The following is a 19,605-nucleotide window of genomic DNA, read 5'->3' as shown; positions in this document are numbered from 1 at the left end:
GACTTATAACAGGGGACGTTGTGACTATATTTCTTCAGTACCTCAGAAATAGAATAGTGGGACAAAGTCTGAGACACTGTGGATTAAAAAAGTATATTAATCAAAGAAATGGCTTTTCTTCTCTCGGGTAGCAGTTTGGTGTGGCCTTGCAACATTTCCTTTGATCCAAGTTTGGATGCCAAACATTTATATTTAAAAAAAAACCCCTAAAGTTAATTGCTGTTCATAGAATAATTAAGTGTAATTAAAACGTACACAATTTCATCAGTTAACTGAAAGAAGTTTCAAATTTAGTGATTTATCCCCTTCTGCCTCACCTCCAATCTTAATCTACACCAGAGCTAAGAATGTCTCTGATTAGCAAGAAGGTCAAAATTAGATTCAAACATAAGGAAATGACACTCAGATATCAGTTGTTTGTGAGTAAGGATGATGATGAGGGACACTTCCTGTATAGGACTAGACATGCATTCAGACTCAGAGAATCGAAGGGCAAGAAACTGATTTATCCTTATAAAGGACATTTTCAATTAGTTTAGAGGAAAATTTAAGTTGAGTTCATAAAGAATTAAAACTAGCTCTACAAAATCTAATTGCAGTATCTTCTGGTTCACATAAAAGTTGCATCATTTATACTATACTGGTACAGTTAAAGCTGTATCACCACCCTGAGGGCTTGTCCACAGTTAAAATGTGATAGCAGCACAGCTGTAGCACTTCAGAATAGACACTACCTATGCTGATGGGAGGGGTTCTCCTATTATTACCTCCCAGAGAGGCAGTAGCTAGGGCAGGGGAAGAATTCTTCTGTCAACCTAGCACTGTCTACAAAGGGAATTATGTGACCTAGTTATATTGTTTAGAGGTGTGGATTTTGTTAAGCCAACTTAATTTTCTAGCATAGACCAGGCCTTAGTGTAGACACAACTTATACCAGCAAAATTGTGCTTTAGCTGGCATAGCTTATTCCAGGCCTCCCTCACCCCAAGAGAAATAAATTATATGGGTAAAAGTTGTGGTTTGAGCATTGGCCTGCTAAACCCAGGGCTGTGAGTTCAATCCTTAAGGGGGCCACTTAGCGATCTGGGGCAAAATCAGTACTTGGTCCTGCTAGTGAAGGCAGGGGGCTGCACTCAATGACCTTTTGGGGTCCCTTCCATTTCTATGAGATAGGTATAGGTGTATATAAGTAGTGACCAATATAGCTATGCTAGCAAAACTTTATAGCGTAGACATGGCTTGGCTCCAGTACAACTGTGTCCACAGTAGGGCTACATTTACACTTAAGGCATAGTTGCAACACCGCAGTTGTGCTGTGGTAGCACTTCACTGCAGACACTCACTACAGCAAGGGAAGGGATTCTGTCACACCCCTAGCCAAAACAGTTACACCTGCAACAAAACAGAACACAGGTCAGCCCTGAAAAACAACTGGTCCGATTTAAAAGGATCTCTTGCACTGTTTGCAACCCAAACACCAGTGTTCTGCTGGAGCAGCAGCTCTCAGTCTTTACCAACGATGAGCTCATTTTCCAACAGAAAAAAGTTTCAGGCTTATCGCTCCTAACTGCGAGCCCATGTGCAAGAGCATGGGAGTTGAGAAGTAAAACTAGACAGAAAAAAAATGAAAGTGGCTCCTCCTGCCTAAGCGAACAAGCAGTAACTAAAGGAAGAGCTTGTAGTAAGTAGTAAATGGGATGTTTCCAATATTCAGCAAGCTGGAGCGTCGGGGGTTTCTAATGTCATATCAGTGCATTACTCTGCAGCCTTTGACGTTAGTACTGGCCAAACAAGGACCGGTCTTTAATGAGCTGTGCCCTTGCAACCAAGCTGAGCTGGAACCGCTCCCCCAAACGTCTCTGTGCTGCCCGGACGCCGGCCCCGCAACAGCGAGCGCCCCCCAGCCCCACGCTGCTACCAGGGGCCAGGCTCCCTTTGCTGAGCAGGGTCTCCACAGCCCACCGCTGAGGGCCGGGCCCTGGCACACCCGCCCCACGCCCCAGCAGGGCACCAAACCAGCCGGGGCTCAGCTGCCTGCGGGCTCTAGCTCCAGCCCCCTCCTTTCTCTGCCCCCCACTCATCCGCCCTCAAGCCCATGGAAATAAGGAGGGGGTTATTCCATAGCTCCCCCTTCCCCCCGCTTTCCCTGCCCAGTGGCTGGGGAGGGAGCAGCAGCTGCTGCGAGTCACTTTGCTCTGATTCACTTTCTCCCCCCCCGTCCCCCGGCCGTGGCAGACTCACCCTCCTTCGCTTTCTTCTTCCTCGCCAGGGTCCCGCCTAGCTTGCCCAGGAAAGACTCGTCCTTCTTCATCCTGTGGGGCCGCAGGGTGGGCGAGCGGAGGGGAGCAGAGGACATCGGGCTTGTCCCGGGGGATGGCCGCGGGGCAGGAGGCGGTAGCGGGCTGGGAGAGCCACGGGGCAGGAGCAGCAGCGCAGAGCAGGGGAGGGCCGGGCGGCGAGTGTGTGAGTGAATCCCACACACCGGGAAAGGGGCGGGCTGGGGCTGGGAGCTGCAGGGATCGGCCGCTTTCCAGCCTGTCACAGCGCCCTGCCCTGGCGTGGAAGTCCAGGGAAGCCCCCTCAGGGGCGGCCCGCCCAGCACGGCAGGCAGCGGGCTCCCTCCCTCCGTCCCGCCAGCGCCGCCACCCCTACCCTGCCTGGGAGCAGCCCGGCTGCTGGTGGGGCGCGTCCTGGAGAAATTAAATCCTGCCGGGCTCAAGACACACGGGTGTGGAGTGTAGGTCAGCAGCCTTTCAGAAGTGGGGTGCTGAGGCTTCATTCATTGGCTCTAATTTAAGGTTTCGCCTGCCAGTAATACATTTTAACGTTTTTAGAAGGGCTCTTCCTATAGGTCTAGAAACCTAAACTGTTGTTGTATGTAAAGTAAATAAGGTTTTTTAAATGTTTAAGATGCTTCATTTAAAAATTAAATTAAAATGCAGAGCCTCCCAGGACCAGTGGCCAGGACCCCGGCCGTGTGAGTCCCACTGAAAATCAGCTTGTGTGCTGCCTTCGGCACACGTGCCATAGGTTGCCTACCTCTGGGTTAAAGTGTACCTGTGTCAGCACCACACACACAGCTTGTAAGTTTGGGGTTGTGGTATGGGGCTAACACACACAAAAATCGCACTCGTGCGCTGAACCCTCCCCCCGCCCCCCAAAAAAAATCTTTATAAAGTTTAGAGTCAAAGATCCAGGTGTCCTGCCACTGCTAGGGTTTCCTTAGCTAATAAGCCGGATGAGAAGAATAGGGCTCCGAGATGGGGCTGGTACATCTTGCTAACCTGTGTATGTTGTTACTGTGTGTGTAAGAAAGACATGAGCTCTTAGAGGACGCCTCTGAGATCTAGGCACCCCACACACACTGAGGAGCCAGCCCCTGCCCTGAAGAGCTGACAATGGATACAGACAGGACGGGGGAGGGACAGGCACAGAGGAGTGAAGTCATTTGCCCAAAGTCAGTGGCAGAATTGGGAATACAGCCTAGGGGCAGCATCTCAGCTGGTGGCAATTATCACAGCTCTATTGCAATCAAAGGAGCTATGACAGCTTCCATTAGAGTGACCAGATGTCCCGATTTTATAGGGACAGTCCCGCTATTTGGTGCTTTTTCTTGTATAGGTTCCTATTACCCCCCACCCTCTGTCCTGATTTGTCTCACTTGCTGTCCGGTCACCCTAGCTTCCATGAGCTGAGGATTTGCCCCTAGATCTCCTATTCCCCAGTCCAGTGCCCCATCCATTAGACCTCTCAAACAGTATATATGTTACTGTCTCCTCTCCCATGTTTCGAGTCTCTTGTCACCTTAGGCAGCAATCCTGGAATGAGCTCCATGAGGGCAGATGCTTGCACCTATTGGGACCACATTGATTTCAGAGGGACTCCCCATGGACACAGACGTGCAGAGTTCATTATAGGATGGAAGTCATTGACTCTGGAACCATGCTTAGTGCAGCACCTAGCACAGGAGACTACGAGGCAAAGTAACTCATGATTCTGCTAAAAGACTTACTTATTACTTATCAGTTTATAGCTCCCATGAGTGTGAATAGGTGCTTCACAGAACACACATAAATATAGATCCCTAAGAGGTAACAAATATTAGGCTTTAGTCCTGCAAAGTCTTATGCACATGTTTAATAATTCCATTGAGTTCAATAGAACTGCTCAGGTGCTTAGCGTTTAGCACGTGCTTTAGGCTCCAGTGCTGCACGCTGCTCCAGGGGAGCATGTCACGGTCTATACAAGGGTGGGCAAACTACGGCTCACAGGCCAGATCCGGCCTGCAAACCGTTTTAAGCTGGCCTGCAAGCTCCCACTGGAGCACAGTCTGGGCTTCCCCCGTTTCCGTGCTCCAGCCGGGGCAAAGGGTCGGGCACCGCACCATGCGGCTCCTGGAAGCCGTGGCATGGCCCCACTCCAGCTCCTATACACTCCAATGGCCCCCTCCAGTGCTCCCATGGGAGCTTCAGGGGCGGTGCTTTCGGATGGGGCAGTGTGGAGAGCCGCCTGACCATGCCTCCGCATAGGAGCTGGAGAAGGGACATGCTGCTGCTTCTGGGAGCCGCTTGAAGTAAGAGCCGCTGGGAGCCTGCACCCCTGAGCCTCTCCCCATGCCCCAACACCCTGCCCCAGCCCTGATCCCCCTCCTTCCCTCCAAACCCCTTGATCCCAGCCCAAAGCAAATTTGCACTACAAACTTCTCATCCCCAGCCCCACCCCAGAGCCCACACCCCCAGCCGGAGCCTGCACTCCTTCCCACACCCCTGCCCCAGCCCTGATCCCCCTTCCACTCTCTGAACCCCTCGGTCCCAGACCAGAGCACCCTCCTACACCCCAAACTCCCCAATGCCATCCCAGAGACCGCACCCCCCCACACACCTCACTCCCCCACTGCAGCTTGGAGCCCCCTCCTGTACCCTAAACTCCTAATTTCTGGCCCCGCGCCAGAGGCCTCACTCCCTCCAGCACCACAACTCCAAGTTTGTGAGCATTCATGGCCTGCCATACAATTTCTATTCCCAGATGTGCCCCTCAGGCCAAAAAGTTTGCCCACCCTTGGTCTATACTATTATACTTTTACAAGACTATGATAAATTTTGTACAAAGTATGCTTTGTGAGGGATCATTTGAAAAGTCATAATCGGCTGCATGTTATTATCTTATTATATATGTAGCGACACTATATGAGAAGTTATAAGATTCTACTGTATGGCTGTTAGTGAAATATATTGTAATTTTGGTAGCACCCAGAAACCAGTTTTTCCAAGACAAAGACATACTAGCACCCCAGATAGGTGTTAAAGAGCCATCACCTACTTAAGCAGCCATCCTCCAGCAGGGGACAAGTTGTGAAGAATAAATTTACATTTAATCACAAGGAAATTCAAACCTCATGTCCAAATGCTCTGCAAGGATGATTCTAGCACAAGAAATTGAATTATAAAGAGGAAGGAAAACACTTGACTTCACTTCTCTTCCTCCCATCTCTCTGCTCATGACATCAACAACTCTCAAAGAACTGAACTAAGGGGGGGGAGTGATCCGAGACTGAAAGGAAGTGCATTCCTAGTAAATGTGAAATTTACTACAGCAGAAAGTGAGGAAAGCCTTTGCTTTTAAGTTCGGTTACCTTGTGTATTACTTTTATTTTCTTTTGTAACCAATCCTGACTTTTATGCATCAGCACTTGCAATCACCTAAAATCTATCTTTCTGTAGTTAATAAAGTTATCTTATTGTTTTATCTTAACTAGTGAGTTTGGATTAAAATGTGTGGCAAACTCCATTTGAGATAACAAAGCTGGTGCATATATCATTTTCCTTTGGTGAAATGATAGGCTTTCTATGAGTTTGCATTGTTCAGTAGTATGCTGGACTCGCTGGACTGTACATTTCTGGAGGAACAAGGCTGGGACTAAGAATTTGTAGCTGTTGCCTTGTATGTAATTCACGAGTGACTGGTGGTCCGAGTGCTCATGTATTTAGCTGGGAGTGAATTTGCATGCTGAAGGCTGTATAAGCAGGCCAGGAGTAGATGTTCAGACAGCACAGCAATGTAAAAGGCACCCCAGGCTAGAGAATTAAGGGGACACATTTGTTCAACCATCCAGATTGAACCCTGGCTAATGTCACAGAGCAGACACTTCCCCCCACAGGGAGTCTCACAGAAGTCAATGGGGCTCTGCACAGGGATCCACCCATGCAGAACAATTGCAAGATTAGGACCTTAATGATGAAATAGACAGAGGAGTGAGGAACTGAGAGGATGAGGAGGAAACGTTTCTGAGCTATGACTGGGTGGTGACTCATTAGGCAGACATCACACCTGGTGGTTTACATACGTTTTCAAATGTGAACACTTGCATTTCTTTAGGTGATGCAGCAGAAGTAATTTTTTTAGAAGCAATCTGAGAGGGTGAGGGAACTGACAGATTTTGGCCTGTCCAACAGTACAGGGCAGCATGGAAAAAGACCTGAAGGCATATGTCAGAGGAAGAGACAAAAGGGGTGTCATGGCTGTCACTGACCAAAAGGAAGTGGAGGGAAAATATAAATAGAGATCAGATCAGTTGTATGTAGGGTGTGTGTGAAAGTAAGGACAAGCAGTGTGAACTATTTGCATATGGAGAAATAGACAACAAGGTGCAATTTGTTTCTGTTTTAAACTTTGTACAAGTAATGGAAGTTATAGGAGGGGATTATGCTAACTGGGGGTTATCTGGCTCAGTATTTTGTGTTTCTATAGCAACTTTCACTGAAGTAACTCAGAGCAGTTTATACATATAAAGGGACAATGTTGTTAATTTAACAATCCCACTTCTCTCTGAAAATTAGGGCTCTCAAACGATTAAAAAAAATAATCGTGATTAATTCTGCAATTAATTGCACTGTTAAACAATAATAGGATACTATTTATTTAAATAAGTTTTGATGTTTTCAAAATTTTAAAACGTATTGATTTCAAAAAAAATACTATTTCTTTTGTTTATCATTTTACAGTGCAAATATTTTTAATAAAAATAATATAAAGTGAGCACTGGACACTTTGTATTCTGCGTTGTAATTGAAATCAATATATTTTAAGATGTAGAAAAACATTCAAAATAATTAATAAATTTCAATTGGTATTCTACTGTTTAACAGTGCAATTAAAAGTGGGATTAATTGCAATAAATTTTTTTAATCGTGATTAATTGTTTTTAATCAATCGCGTGAGTTAACAGCGATTAATCAACAGCCCTACTAAAAATCTTTTCCCTGCTACTGTTACAAACAACATCTAACATGGCTGTAACTGAAAGATGAGAGATTTTTTTAAATTCCTCTGTTGCTTTGGTTTGTTTCCTTTGTGCATTTGACCACACTTTGTGTATAGTCAATTTCATGGTATTCCTTGCATGGTAAGTTTAGTCACCTGCCCCTGTTGCTTGTGTGAATTTTTCACAAATCAAGAGAGGAGAGAAACATTTTAACATTTTATATGAAAATAGGGTTTTTAAAAAGCACCAAAACTGATAGCAGATCTCAGTTACAGGTGGAGAACCAGGAGCTACTTTTAACATTTTTTAAATTGACTAGATTTCAAGTTTACAGTGCCCCTTTATTTAAGCCACCTATTGTCCTTGTGAATCAGGTAGTGTTTTCAACCTGACTTTCAATTATCTCTGTTAGTGAGAGCGATCAAGAGTAAATATTTTACTGTTATACATTCTGAATATAGACAACAACTCATAAAGTCAATACTGCTATATAATGAAACATTTCTTTACTTGTTAACATTGTGCTGTAAACTGCTATTGTAATGAATTTGTTAGGTTTGCCATTTAGTAAATACTTTTGTTTGGAAACTACAACCTCTAATAAATGTAATTACTTTTGCCTGTGACTTTCATAGTAAAATCATGGCTACTAAATCTCACATCTTGCAAAGACATAAGCGTGTGCATCATTTTACCACCATGAGCAGTCCCATTGACTAGTCACATTGCAAGCACATTAGTCTTTTCAGGATCAGGGCCTAAATGCAGGCAGTATCTACTAAAAACATCCAGGTTACAGTCCAGGTAGTTAACAATGTGGTTACTAGATGAGAATATTGTCAAAGCAGACATGAAATATTTGTCCTACAAAACCAAATTGTCAAGATACTTGAATCATGTTGTAAAACAACATGCTTACTTAGTGACAGTGTCAGGGCATGATGAGGCCCAAGATATAGTTGGGAGTCACTGCGAAAACTGGCATTGGTCAGTGGCAAGGGGATAAGTGGCAAAGTCACTTCCACAACTTCAGTTCCAGATGCAGCATTTGGTTCACAGTGAGCTTCCTGCTCTTTAGCTAGTTTTCTCTTTGGGATTAATAGAGTCACAGAAGACAAGCGACTTGTCAAAAATCTCAGTATTCAGCAAAAGTAGAACTCAGGAGCTCCATACCTGCCATCTTCTTATCACGTATCCTACTCAGCAAAGACTAGAACTCAGGGCCTCGTGGCCTATCACTTGGTCATATGCCCCTGTACTTAACAGATGTGAGCTGAGGTGATCAGTGAACAAAATATTTTATTGAATTTGGCCTTTAATGATAAAAGTACCCCCTTGCATTACATTAGGTATATGTCTTGGTTGTTAAGCAGATAAATGTAACAATTATACAATAGTATATGGTATTGCAGTCAATTTCTCTTTCTCCCAGGAAAAGGATGGTTCATGTGGTTAAGGAATATGACTTGGAACAGGAGACCTGGTTTTTGTTCCCAGCTCCATTAGACTTCCCTTCTTTATGTAGGACACTTCACTTCTCTAGGCCTTCGTCTCATCTGTTTAAATGCGAATAATGCCTACCTCATAAGGGAACTCTTCAGCTTAATCCATTAATACTGCTAAAACACTTGGAAAGCTTGGGCTGGAAAGCACAGTGCAGTGGGTACCGTTAACACTTATTAGTATTTACTCTCACCATAGTATTTACCTTTACTGCAGTATTTTCTCTATCCTGCCTCCCTGGTGAGCCAGGGAACTATTATTCCCATTTTACAGGTGAGGAAACTGAGGCACAGAGGAAGTAAGGCACAGATTCCCAAAGGTACTTAGGTGCCTACCACCCATTTAAATCACTGGGGTTAAGTGTCTAAATACCTCTGTGGAGCTGGACCTAAATGATTTGCCCATGGTGCCACAGTGAGAATGTAACCAGTACTCAGAACTCCCACTTCCAAGTTCTAACCACTAAACTATCCTCCCTCAGGTACCCCATAACCTAGAACTCCATTTCTTCAAGGATCACTGCTGTACTATAATACGCAAGGTTTTAAAAAATATTAAGCCTTTAGCACACGGACATGTTATGTCTTCTGAAATCTGCAAGATTTTCTGGAGCTCCTCATGCTCGCTGTGCTGCTTTTTGGTATTCACTGTAATCCTAAACACAAAACAAAGTAGTTTGTGCTCTCAGGGTATGTCTTTAACGTGACTGTGTAGTCGCAGCACCAGTGCTGGGAGAGAACTCTCCTAGCACTGTAAAAAAAACCTCCCCCACAAGGAGAGTAGCAGATGCACTGTCTACACTGCCACTTTACAGTGCTTAAAACTTGCAGCACTTAGGGGAGTGTTTTTTCACACCCTTGAGCGAGAAAGTTGCAGTGCTGTAAAGTAGCACTGTAGACAAGGCCTTAGACGCCCCATTGTCCCTATTTTAATCAGACATCCCTCCCTCAAGCCCTGAAGGTATTTGATCTGTGGATTGATCCAGTAGCATGTTTGTGTATGAAGACTGTTTTGAGGGTTTTGTTTTGTTTTGTTTTGGGGTTTTTTAAGCATTCATACTTCTCCATAGGAGGAATAAATAATCCCTGCCTCTTGAAACAACAGTGTGGCCCAGTGCAGCAGCTTTTAGAATTTCTGAGGCAGAGGATATGGAAACGGTGTGTGATACGAATCATACCACCTCACTGGGAGTGAAATTGCCCCCTATACCTGGTTTTTAAACTTTTGTACTGGTGACCCCTTTCACACAGCAAGCATCTGACCTCCTATTATAAATTTAAAATGGGAAGAGGGGATTTAATTTAATGGCGGCTCAGAACTGTTAGCCCCATAGAGCTGACAGCTCACCACCCCCATGTAACTACCTTGTGACCCCCTGAGAGGTCACAACCCCCAGTTTGAGAACCTCTGCCCCATACAAAGGATCCATGCAAGGCCTATGCATCACTTAAGTCCCACCTAAACACTCAAAATAGGACATAATTGATGTAAGGTCTCATGCTGGCTTTCTGCCCAGGGCTGAATTTTACTTTTTGGGATCTGTTAAGTGCACTGAAAGCATAAAGCGCATTGAAAGCATTAGGAATTCCATTTTGCTCACACACATACATACTCTGACTTAACTAAATGTTACATTGTTCTGATTAATGTTTCTCTTCTTTGAGCTGTAACCGAGATGCATATCTTGCTGCCTGGGTTTGCATAATAAAAACACATACCTTGGTGAAACAGTCCTGTGTTTCATAGATTTCAGTATGTGCATGGCTGTTTCTTACAACTGGGTTCAATTCTTAATAAGCTTTACTACTCAAGCGTATTTTAGCAGAAGTATTTCCATAATATGGGGGTGGAATTGCATAATTCTGTGATTTAGCTATTGTACTAGGAAGATTTAAACACTTTGTAGATGTACTTTGGTAGCCAAGCTGCACTTTACTAAATGGAATTTATATCCTATGAGGCTTTTTTTTAATGTGCAATGCAAATACTTACAAGCAATCACAAGGCCTATATACTCCTTAAGTTGGGATCCAAGTGATGTATGGACTGTCTACACAGAGATGAATTTCACCTTTAGAGAGTATACTGGTCACTCTTCAGTATTTTTCTATCCTTAATAAAATCCTCTCATACTACTGTAATATTTTTTGAAGGGGGAAGAGACTTGCAAGAGGAGGCAAATATAGTGGTAGTTTTTATATAATTTAGAGAGGTCTAGAGAAAGCATTTTACTGCCTACCTTGTTCACACAATTTTAGGTCTGCATACAGCTTGGGGAAAAACATGCAATTAGTGAAGGAACTAATTCCATCTTATTTGCACGGCGCAAATGAGGCAGCTTTCCAAACTGATGTTTTCAATCTTTGAATACATTGAAATAAGGTAACTGAATCCAGAAAATATATACTAGAAACTGCTAAACAAACCAATGTTGATCAGCAGTGTGACTGGCAGCGTGCAGTTTTCATTTCGTTAAGTTTCCACTGAAGTGTTAAAATATGCATTATTTTTAGTGACATGGAAAACTAAGTACTGCAGCATCCCATTCAGCCATTGAAATAAATGGGTGTGCAACTGTAGAGTAGATTATATAGTTGAATCAGTAAAGCACTAAAGTATGACTCAGTAAAGCTCATGAGCTAAAAATGCTGTCCAGAGAGCATGTAAACCTTCACTAACTTAAGTATGCCAGCAAATCAGAAAAATACAACACACGAAATGTAAAATACTGTAGGCAAACATCTTCAAATCTAGCTGTGTCTTCCTTTTATGGAGGGGGAGGGGGAAGAATAATATGTAAAAATAGAACTGGGAGAATTTAGGGAATAAGCAAAAATGGACTAAATAGCTGCTGCATATACAAAAGAAGGAGAGAGACGATTATTAGGGACCAGGACAGGGAAGGTGTGATGGAGTGGTAGGCATCAACACCTGGGCCAGCATTCTGATCACTTCAGCACCAATTAACTCTCCTGGGGTGGACCTGATTTGCCTATCTAGTGGATTAGAATTGGCTGGGAAAGACTAAATTGCCAATTAGCTCATTAATTCAGAGGGTAGAAGGTGGCACAGGAAGAAAGTGCTAGGGAGAGGCAAGCTAACAGAACCAGAACCAAGGAGTCTCTCTGGGTGGAAAGATCACTGTCCTTTCCTTGGTAGAAGATGGAGGTAAAACTGATGTTGTCAACCCTATGTATGGATAAATGAGCTGGTGGAAAGAGTAATGAAATAAATTGCATGGTGGGGCTTAACAGTGAAAGGTTTTTGAATACTCTTTGGAGACAAAGGAGAAGAGGGGAGTGTGACCTGGCCCTGTCAGACAGAGCATAAGCCTCTCTGAGGGAAAAATATTCTAGAATATTGGAGATCTTCATTCTAAGTTAGATTAAATGGGTCTGAGCAAATGATCCACTTTTCTACACTGAAGATGAATAACTTAAGTTGGTGTAACTCTACTAGTTGTTAGTCCTTAAAAACATTATTTAATTCATGGTTTTCCTGACAGATGGCTTTTTTGATCCATGATGCAGAAGGCTTAGGAGCTTGAACCAGAGTACAAGATGCCTCTAAGGAAAGGATGCAAGAGCACCAGGAAGGCAAACTGCATTAGTCTTCTAATCATCTTCCAGACTGAATGATACACCAGTATTATATATCCTAGAAAAATCACATCTCCAGTGTTGCCTTGCATACTGGCCATGCAATTCCTTTGACTGAGTATCCATTAAGAAATCTGCCAGAGCGTGTATGAAGAGCTCCGTGGAGCCCAAAAGCTTGTCTCTTTCATCAGAAGAAGTTGGTTCAATATATATAGTATGTCCTATTAGGAATACAGGATTATATTTGGAACTTGGTGCAGGATCTGCTGTTGATTTCAGCATATGTGAAGTAAAGGATGTACCTTTAACAATGAGTCATTTGAATGTTGCCCAAGTTCTTTCCCCATGGTTTTTCCATTTGCCTCTATTTTAAGCTGCATGCAAAGTTTTGTACTTGGTTCAATATTTTAAAGTATGTGAAGTGGTCATTTATAATTGCGTGTCAATGGAATGGTGTTTGAAATTATATTCCAATTGATTTATTTTATTGATTCTAGGGTAAAAATGAGCATATCAGTAATTTTTCAGTAACAGTGTGCTGTGATACTTTTTTGTATTTTTGTTTGATTGTGTAAGCAAGTAGTTTTTAAGTGAGGTGGAACTTGGAGGGTACGCAAGACAAATCAGATTCCTGATAGGGGTACAGTTGTCTGGAAAGGTTGAGAGCCACTGCAGTGGACGATATTTACAGTTACAATACTTTTTTCTGTTATACCAAGTGAGTGACAGGTTTTATTGAGTTAGGACTGTGCCAGTTAACTGATGCTACTGACTTGCTTCAGAATAGTTTAAAGGACAGATGGTGTATTTTATTGAATTGAAGACTAGCTTATGCAAAGTAGTAAAGATTATCTTATTTCATATATACACTAAATTCACTGGCTGTAGGTTGACTCCCCTCACACCTGGGACATTGTTTAGCTTGCACTAATCTGACTGGCGCAGTATCCATTCAGTACAATAAAGCCATGGGTGAAACATTGCTGTAAGCACAGCAGTAGCTAATAGGGTTCTAGCATGAACCACTCCGGACAGTGTTGTAAAACTGTTCTAGATTTGGCTGCACAGTTTTGAGGAAAAAAAAAAGCCGCCTCATGCTGTGGTCAGAAAAGTCCTGCTAAAACCCTACTAGCAGTAGCTACCCATACAGTGGTAACCTGTGTGAAAAGCAGGCTTGTAGAGCAAGTTTAAAATCATGCAGGTTCTGAATCCCACCCATTTTAGGTAGGTAGTCCTGCATGTTGTCCTACATGAAACTCAGGGTACTGATGGGTATGAAGTGACAGCTGGTCATTTTAAGTGTTTTATTTTGGGATGACTATATTGACCTTCTTTGTAAAGCACATTGGGCTAGATTCACAAAAGGACCTAAGAGTAGTGATGCTGAGCATCATGGGGGCCTAGAAAATCACAGGAACAACACTGTGCTCCTGAGTTAGGTGTCTGTATGAGGCGGGCAGTGATAGGCGCCTTAGGATGTGATCCACAAAGCCAGCATGCTAGATGGGGAGCTGCCTAAGGTAGCCAATGGGAGATGTTGACCACAGGGGTGTGTCCTAAGCCCTGCCTCTCTCACCAAGTTTAGCACCTAACTTGGGGTTGCAGGGAGGTACCCTGCCCACTGGGCAATAGAGTAAGGATGACTTACTCTTTTGGGGGCCCATTCTCCATTAATACTTAATTATTCAATTGAAATGGAACTTCAGTTGGAGAGACTGAGGGAGTCCCACATAGCTCAGTGGCTAGAGCACTCTCCTGAGAGGTAGCAATCTCTTTTGAATCCCTTCTCATCAGGCAGGGGTGGGGCTTGAACCCATGCTCTCCCACATCCCAGCTGAGTGCTCTAACCACTGGGCAAATAATTACAAGGGAGGTTCTCCTCTCTCTCCCAAAGTGTCTTGTGTGGAGTTAAGTGGCCTCTGAGCATGCTTAGTGGATCAAGCCCTGCACATGACTTATGCAGAGAAGTGCCTAGCTTCTCCTGGTTAATGAATTTCTCAAGGGAAGTGGTTCTCAACTGTTTCAGGCTCAGGCCCCACTCATAAATGTTTATGGCCTGTCATGACCTAGTAAATAATCTAGAGGAGGAGGCCTTAAGGTGGTTTTGGTTGGATCTGAACCAGGAGAGAGGCAGGGTCCTGCCCAGCACTCCCCACACAGTGGCAGCTCCCGTGTTGTGGGGCTGGCTATCCACTTTGGACATTGCAGCCTTTGGGGTTATGGCATTGCTCAAGTTTGCCCCTCCCTGGGGTCAAATTAGTGAGTGGAATTGTGACTTGGCTCATGGGTTGCAGTGCCGCTCACTCACATTTGGCCTACCTGGACTCCCATTATCATAACAGCTTGGCTTTAAACTTGAGTGGTGCTGGTACCCCAGAGGTTGCAGTGCCTGGTGCAGAAAGGAAAGGCAAGTCCAGCCAGCCCCATGGGACAGGAGCCACAAGGAACTGCTACAAACCCTTTGAAACATTTTAGTAACCCAGTTGTGGGTCCTGACGCACAGGTTGAGAAACCCTGCTATAGGGCTTAAGTAGGAGACAGGCAGCAGGGCACATGCTCAAAAAGGCAGAAACATAAGCACTTAAGGAAGTTTTACTGCACAAATTTAGACTCCTTCAGGGTTACGCTGCAGCTGAGCAGGAGTCTTGCAGATCCCAATAGGACCTAAACACAGGATTTTGATGCCAATGTACCTTTGTGAACCCCACCCTTGAGATCGGTGGATGGAAAGCATTATAAGCGGCTGGTATTACTATTTTCCTTCATTACTATTTAGACGGGGCCCAAGTGTGACTTCCTTACTCAGAATGGCAAGCAATTGTTTGCATGAGGAGTTTCATTGAAGTCAATGGAACTGGTTGGGTGAGCAACTACCTGTGAGCCAAGGTGGCATAATCTAACACCTAGTCCATGTTTGTACTCTGCCAGTTTTATTACACCTAAGAAGGTTTTGATTCTATAAGCTCATGGTTGGTACTATCATAACATCCCCTTGATCAAACACTGCCCATCCCATGGGCATTATCTCAATGTTTCAGAACAAATTATTGCTGATAGTTTGTTTGTCAGGCATTGTCTCACATATAGTAATAAAGTGCCAGAATATTAGCTTCTTCCCCTCTATGTACTTCCGTTGATATTAAGCAGAGGCCTGGGTAATGCTTAATGTAGTTTTTATTAACTCATTTGCCCCAATAATGTTCACCTGTTTAGAAGCATCTAATTTTAAAATGTGGGGATTTTTTAAACTGCAAAGCAATTACCTTTACAAATGTCATAGTAAACCTGCTTCCAAGCTGTGAAATTTTTTTTATAGAAGAATCAATCACCCTGGCAGTTTATTCTTTTGTCAAATATTGTGCTATGATCCTGTCAGCTGTCACGAGTGTAAAAGCAGGGGAGTAGCTTTTCACATGGATGGAAAAGTTTAAAGAGAGATCTCACTGCTAAAGGAAGCAGGGGTGGTGGTTCAAAAGGTAAAAGATTTACTATTCCTCCTGCATTACCACTGACCACCCATACTACTGCCCTATCACGCTGTGAGGGGACAATATAGCTGAGGATACCATCTTTCAAATATATAGGCAATTTGGATCCTGATCATCTACAGCTAATAATGAGCCGAAGGGATTTTCACAAAAGTATCCTGGTCCAATTGAAAGTTGAGTAATTAAATGTTTTTCCAATTTCTGTAGTAAATTGTTGGGCAGGGTTAAAAAGTAAAAGCATCTCAACCTACCTCCAGCTGAAGAGATGTGTAAGTCACCAGTTTAAGGCCTACAAAAATGCTTTGTCATTGTTCAGTGAGTGAGCATTAACCCATTGTTTTCTGACCACTGAGCAAACCCTTTCAGAGAATGTTCTGGTCAGTCTCCATTGGAAACAGAAGAAGTTGTTTGCTTCATGGTTGCAGGAGCACAGTCAGAGTTTGGGGAAGCTCTGGTGTGAGGTCAGCACAACAGCACTTTAGCAAGAGTACTAGGAATGACCAGGCATAATTAGCAAATAGCCAAAAAAACTGGCAGCATTGCAAATTTACTGGACCAGTCACCAGCGCAGGGAGCAGATTAAGCAGCTGAAGACAGAGTACTAGAAACCCAGGGACCAGAACTGTACCTTCGGCAATTTGCAGACATCATAGCCATTTTATGAGGAGTTTGACTGGATGCTGGGTACTGCACCGAGCACAAAGCCAATGGCGGTATACGCTGATCTAGTCAGCCAGGATGGCACTCTGCTGGCTCCACAATCCAGCATGGGGATTGATGGACCCAGCAGCTGGTGCTGAGAAAGGCAAGCAAAAAAACAAAACCAGTTACCTACATTTTTTGTAACTATTGTTCTTTGAGATGTGGTGCTCATGTCCATTCCATTCTGGGTGTCTGCAGAGTCACATTTTTGCCTTAGTGGTAGCCGTAGGGTCGGCTGTGGCACCCTCTGGAATGCTACACTCATGCTGAGATATATCAGGTGCTGCGGGTCCCACGCCCTCTTAGTTCTTTCTTGTCAAACTCCAACAGAGGGGCAGGAGGGCAGATAATGAAATGGACACGAGTAACATCTTCAAGAACAATTACAAAAAGGTAGGTAACAGTTTTTCTTCTTTGAGTGCTTACTCATGTTGATTCCATTCTAGGTGACTCAAGCAGGATCTTCGGAGGTGGGCTTGGAGTTCAGTCTTGCAGCACTGCTCTGCCAAAGGCAGCGTCATCTCAAGCTTGCTGGGTAAGTTCATAATGAGATGCGAACGTGTGGATGGATGACCAGTGGTAGCCAGACATTTCTTGAATCAGCACATGTGCCAGGAAGGCTGCCGATGATGTCTGTGCCCTAGTTGAGTGAGCCGTCATGATCGCGGCAGCAGGGGCACCTTTGCCGTCTCATAACAGTCGCAGATGCAGGTAGTGATCCAAGATGAGATTCTCTGGGCAGACACTGGGCAACTCTTCATCCTGTCTGCCACAACAAACCATGACTTACAGAACAGCTTGGTTCTATCTACGTAGAAGGCTAGCTCCTGCCTGACATCCAGGGTATGAAGCCTGCGTTCCTCATCTATCACATGAGGCTTTGACCAAAGACTGGCAAGTATATGCCTTGACCAGAACGAAACTAGGAGAGGCCCTTGGGCAGAAAAACCAGGTGTGGATGCAGCTGGACCGTATCTCTACAGAAGACCATATAATGTAGTCCAATGTGAGCACCCTGATCTGACACCCCACAGGCCAAAGTTATAGCGACCAAGGAGACCTTCCAACTACTTAACACTATTAAAGGCAAACGATGTACAAAGGCCTTAAGGCACAAAGTTCAAAGAGGAGAAACTGCTAGTGCTTGCTAAGCAAGAAAGATGCTCCAACTGACCACCACAGGCAGTAAGAATGAACTGAGAAGGCATAGGGCCAGTGGCGCCTGATATACTGTGGCATAAGCATTGCACTCGAAGGCGCAACAGCTGGCCCAACAGGTACCACTAAAGCAAAAATCTCCAACCATGCCCATGGGCGCATGCATACCTAGAATAGAATCTACATGAGCAAACACTCTAAGAAGAATGGCTGTTATTGAAACCGGTTCCAGAGACGGCATTGCCGCAGGAGCAGCAGCTGCACATCCTGCGTATTTACTCAAAGCAGCTTTTTGATGCACCCCACCAGAGAACAGCCACTATGGAGCCTGCAGAAGACAGGGAACAGACAGAAGACACTCCAAGGCCTGTACAGTTTGTCTCTATTTTAATGTTTATTACTAGGGAAATGGGAGATTAGTGAGGAGAAATTAATAAAACTGGGACTTTTCAGCTTGGAGAGACAACTAAGGCAGGGATATGATAGGTGTCTATAAAATCATGACTGGTATGGAGAAAGTAAATAAGGAAGTGTTGTTTACTCTCTCATAGCACAAGAACTAGGGGTCACCAAATGAAATTAATAGGCAGCAGCTTTAAAACAAACAAAAGTAGTATTTCTTCATACAGTGCACAATCAACCTGTGGAGCTCTTTGCCAGAAGATGTTGTGAAGGCTAAGCCTATAACAGGGTTCAAAAAAGAACCTATCCTCCATGAATTTATTCATCAAAGGGCAAGGATGGTGTCCCTAGCCTCTGTTTGCCAGACGCTAGGAATGAGCAACAGGGGATGGATCACTTGACGATTACCGGTTCTCTTCATTCCCTCTGAAGCACCAAGCATTTACCACTGTCGGAAGACAGGATACTGGGCTGACGGATCTTGGATCTAACCCAATATGGCCACTCTTATGTTCTATGAACCAAATGCAAAATGTATCCACTAATGGCAGATTGTATGCACGTGCCTTTGCTCACCCCCACCTCCTATCTCCCGCACATGGGGTTCAAATTGGCAATCAGGAAACTTTAACAGTAAAAACTGAAACCAAATTTTTACTTGAAAGGTGCAGATTTTGCTAGGGCATTCCTGTTTGTTAAAAATAACCTTACATTGCCACTGTTGTGAGTACACTGCTCTGTGACCACTCAATGGTGTAACAGACTATCTGAAAGCAATGAACTGGGGGAGGGGCGAGGAGAGGTGGAACTGCGTTCCATTTACAAATCGAGTAAGTTTTAGTTAAATATAGTCCACAAATGAATCATTTGCCCCAAAATAAGAGTGCTTTGAATTTTGCCCAGAAACATGCTGGGGAAGCAGATGGTGTTAGGATGGCAATGGAGTTCTGCTTGTTTGCAAGCAATTGAAACCCATCTCCAACAGGATTTCAATCTGCCAAATGCACATTCAACCACCATTCTACACCTGCTGAGTGTAATTAAACTATTGTCTTTTGCCAGGACCTCTGATATCAGGTTATGGTTTCATAAGTGAAGGCAAGAGGTACACGGTCCACCAGAGTAACAGTAACTGTTTGTGACTATGCCATTTGGTGGGAACAGTGTCCCAGCCTGTCCATGAATGTAGTTGTCTGATTTAAAAAAAAACAAAACATCATGAACTTTTCCACTGGGACCCAAATTGCCATTCATAGAATGACCCCTGTAGTTCTCAAGGACCTGCATAATTTTGCAATTTATGAATTTGTGCTCCTTGAGGAGGACAAACTATGGGAATGAGTCCCATCAATGGTCCCAATAAAATTTGGAAACTCCATTGCCTCAAAGCCAGCAAATACCTCAGGTATACTTTTTATGAACACCACTTTGGGGTAAACTACATGCCTGATTACCTCAGAAACCTTTGCTGCCACTTTACCCACAATTGAAT

The 19,605-nt window shown here is 44.0% G+C and overlaps 1 protein-coding gene across 1 annotated transcript in view; it reads right to left on the bottom strand.

Annotated features, from left to right (window-relative positions):
* PARVB (parvin beta) overlaps window positions 1-2,524 on the bottom strand; it is a 121,170-nt gene extending 118,646 nt beyond the window's left edge. Inside the window, exon 1 of the mRNA XM_032781979.2 lies at window positions 2,242-2,524. Within this exon, the coding sequence (XP_032637870.1) occupies window positions 2,242-2,356 (115 nt within the window). The 5' untranslated portion in view covers window positions 2,357-2,524. The remainder of the gene's footprint in view (window positions 1-2,241) is intronic.
* Between the last annotated feature and the right edge of the window lie 17,081 nt (window positions 2,525-19,605).

The sequence above is a fragment of the Chelonoidis abingdonii genome, chromosome 1 (assembly GCF_003597395.2).
Source record: "Chelonoidis abingdonii isolate Lonesome George chromosome 1, CheloAbing_2.0, whole genome shotgun sequence".
Taxonomy (NCBI): domain Eukaryota; kingdom Metazoa; phylum Chordata; order Testudines; family Testudinidae; genus Chelonoidis; species Chelonoidis abingdonii.
This window is presented reverse-complemented; position numbering and strand designations above follow the sequence as displayed.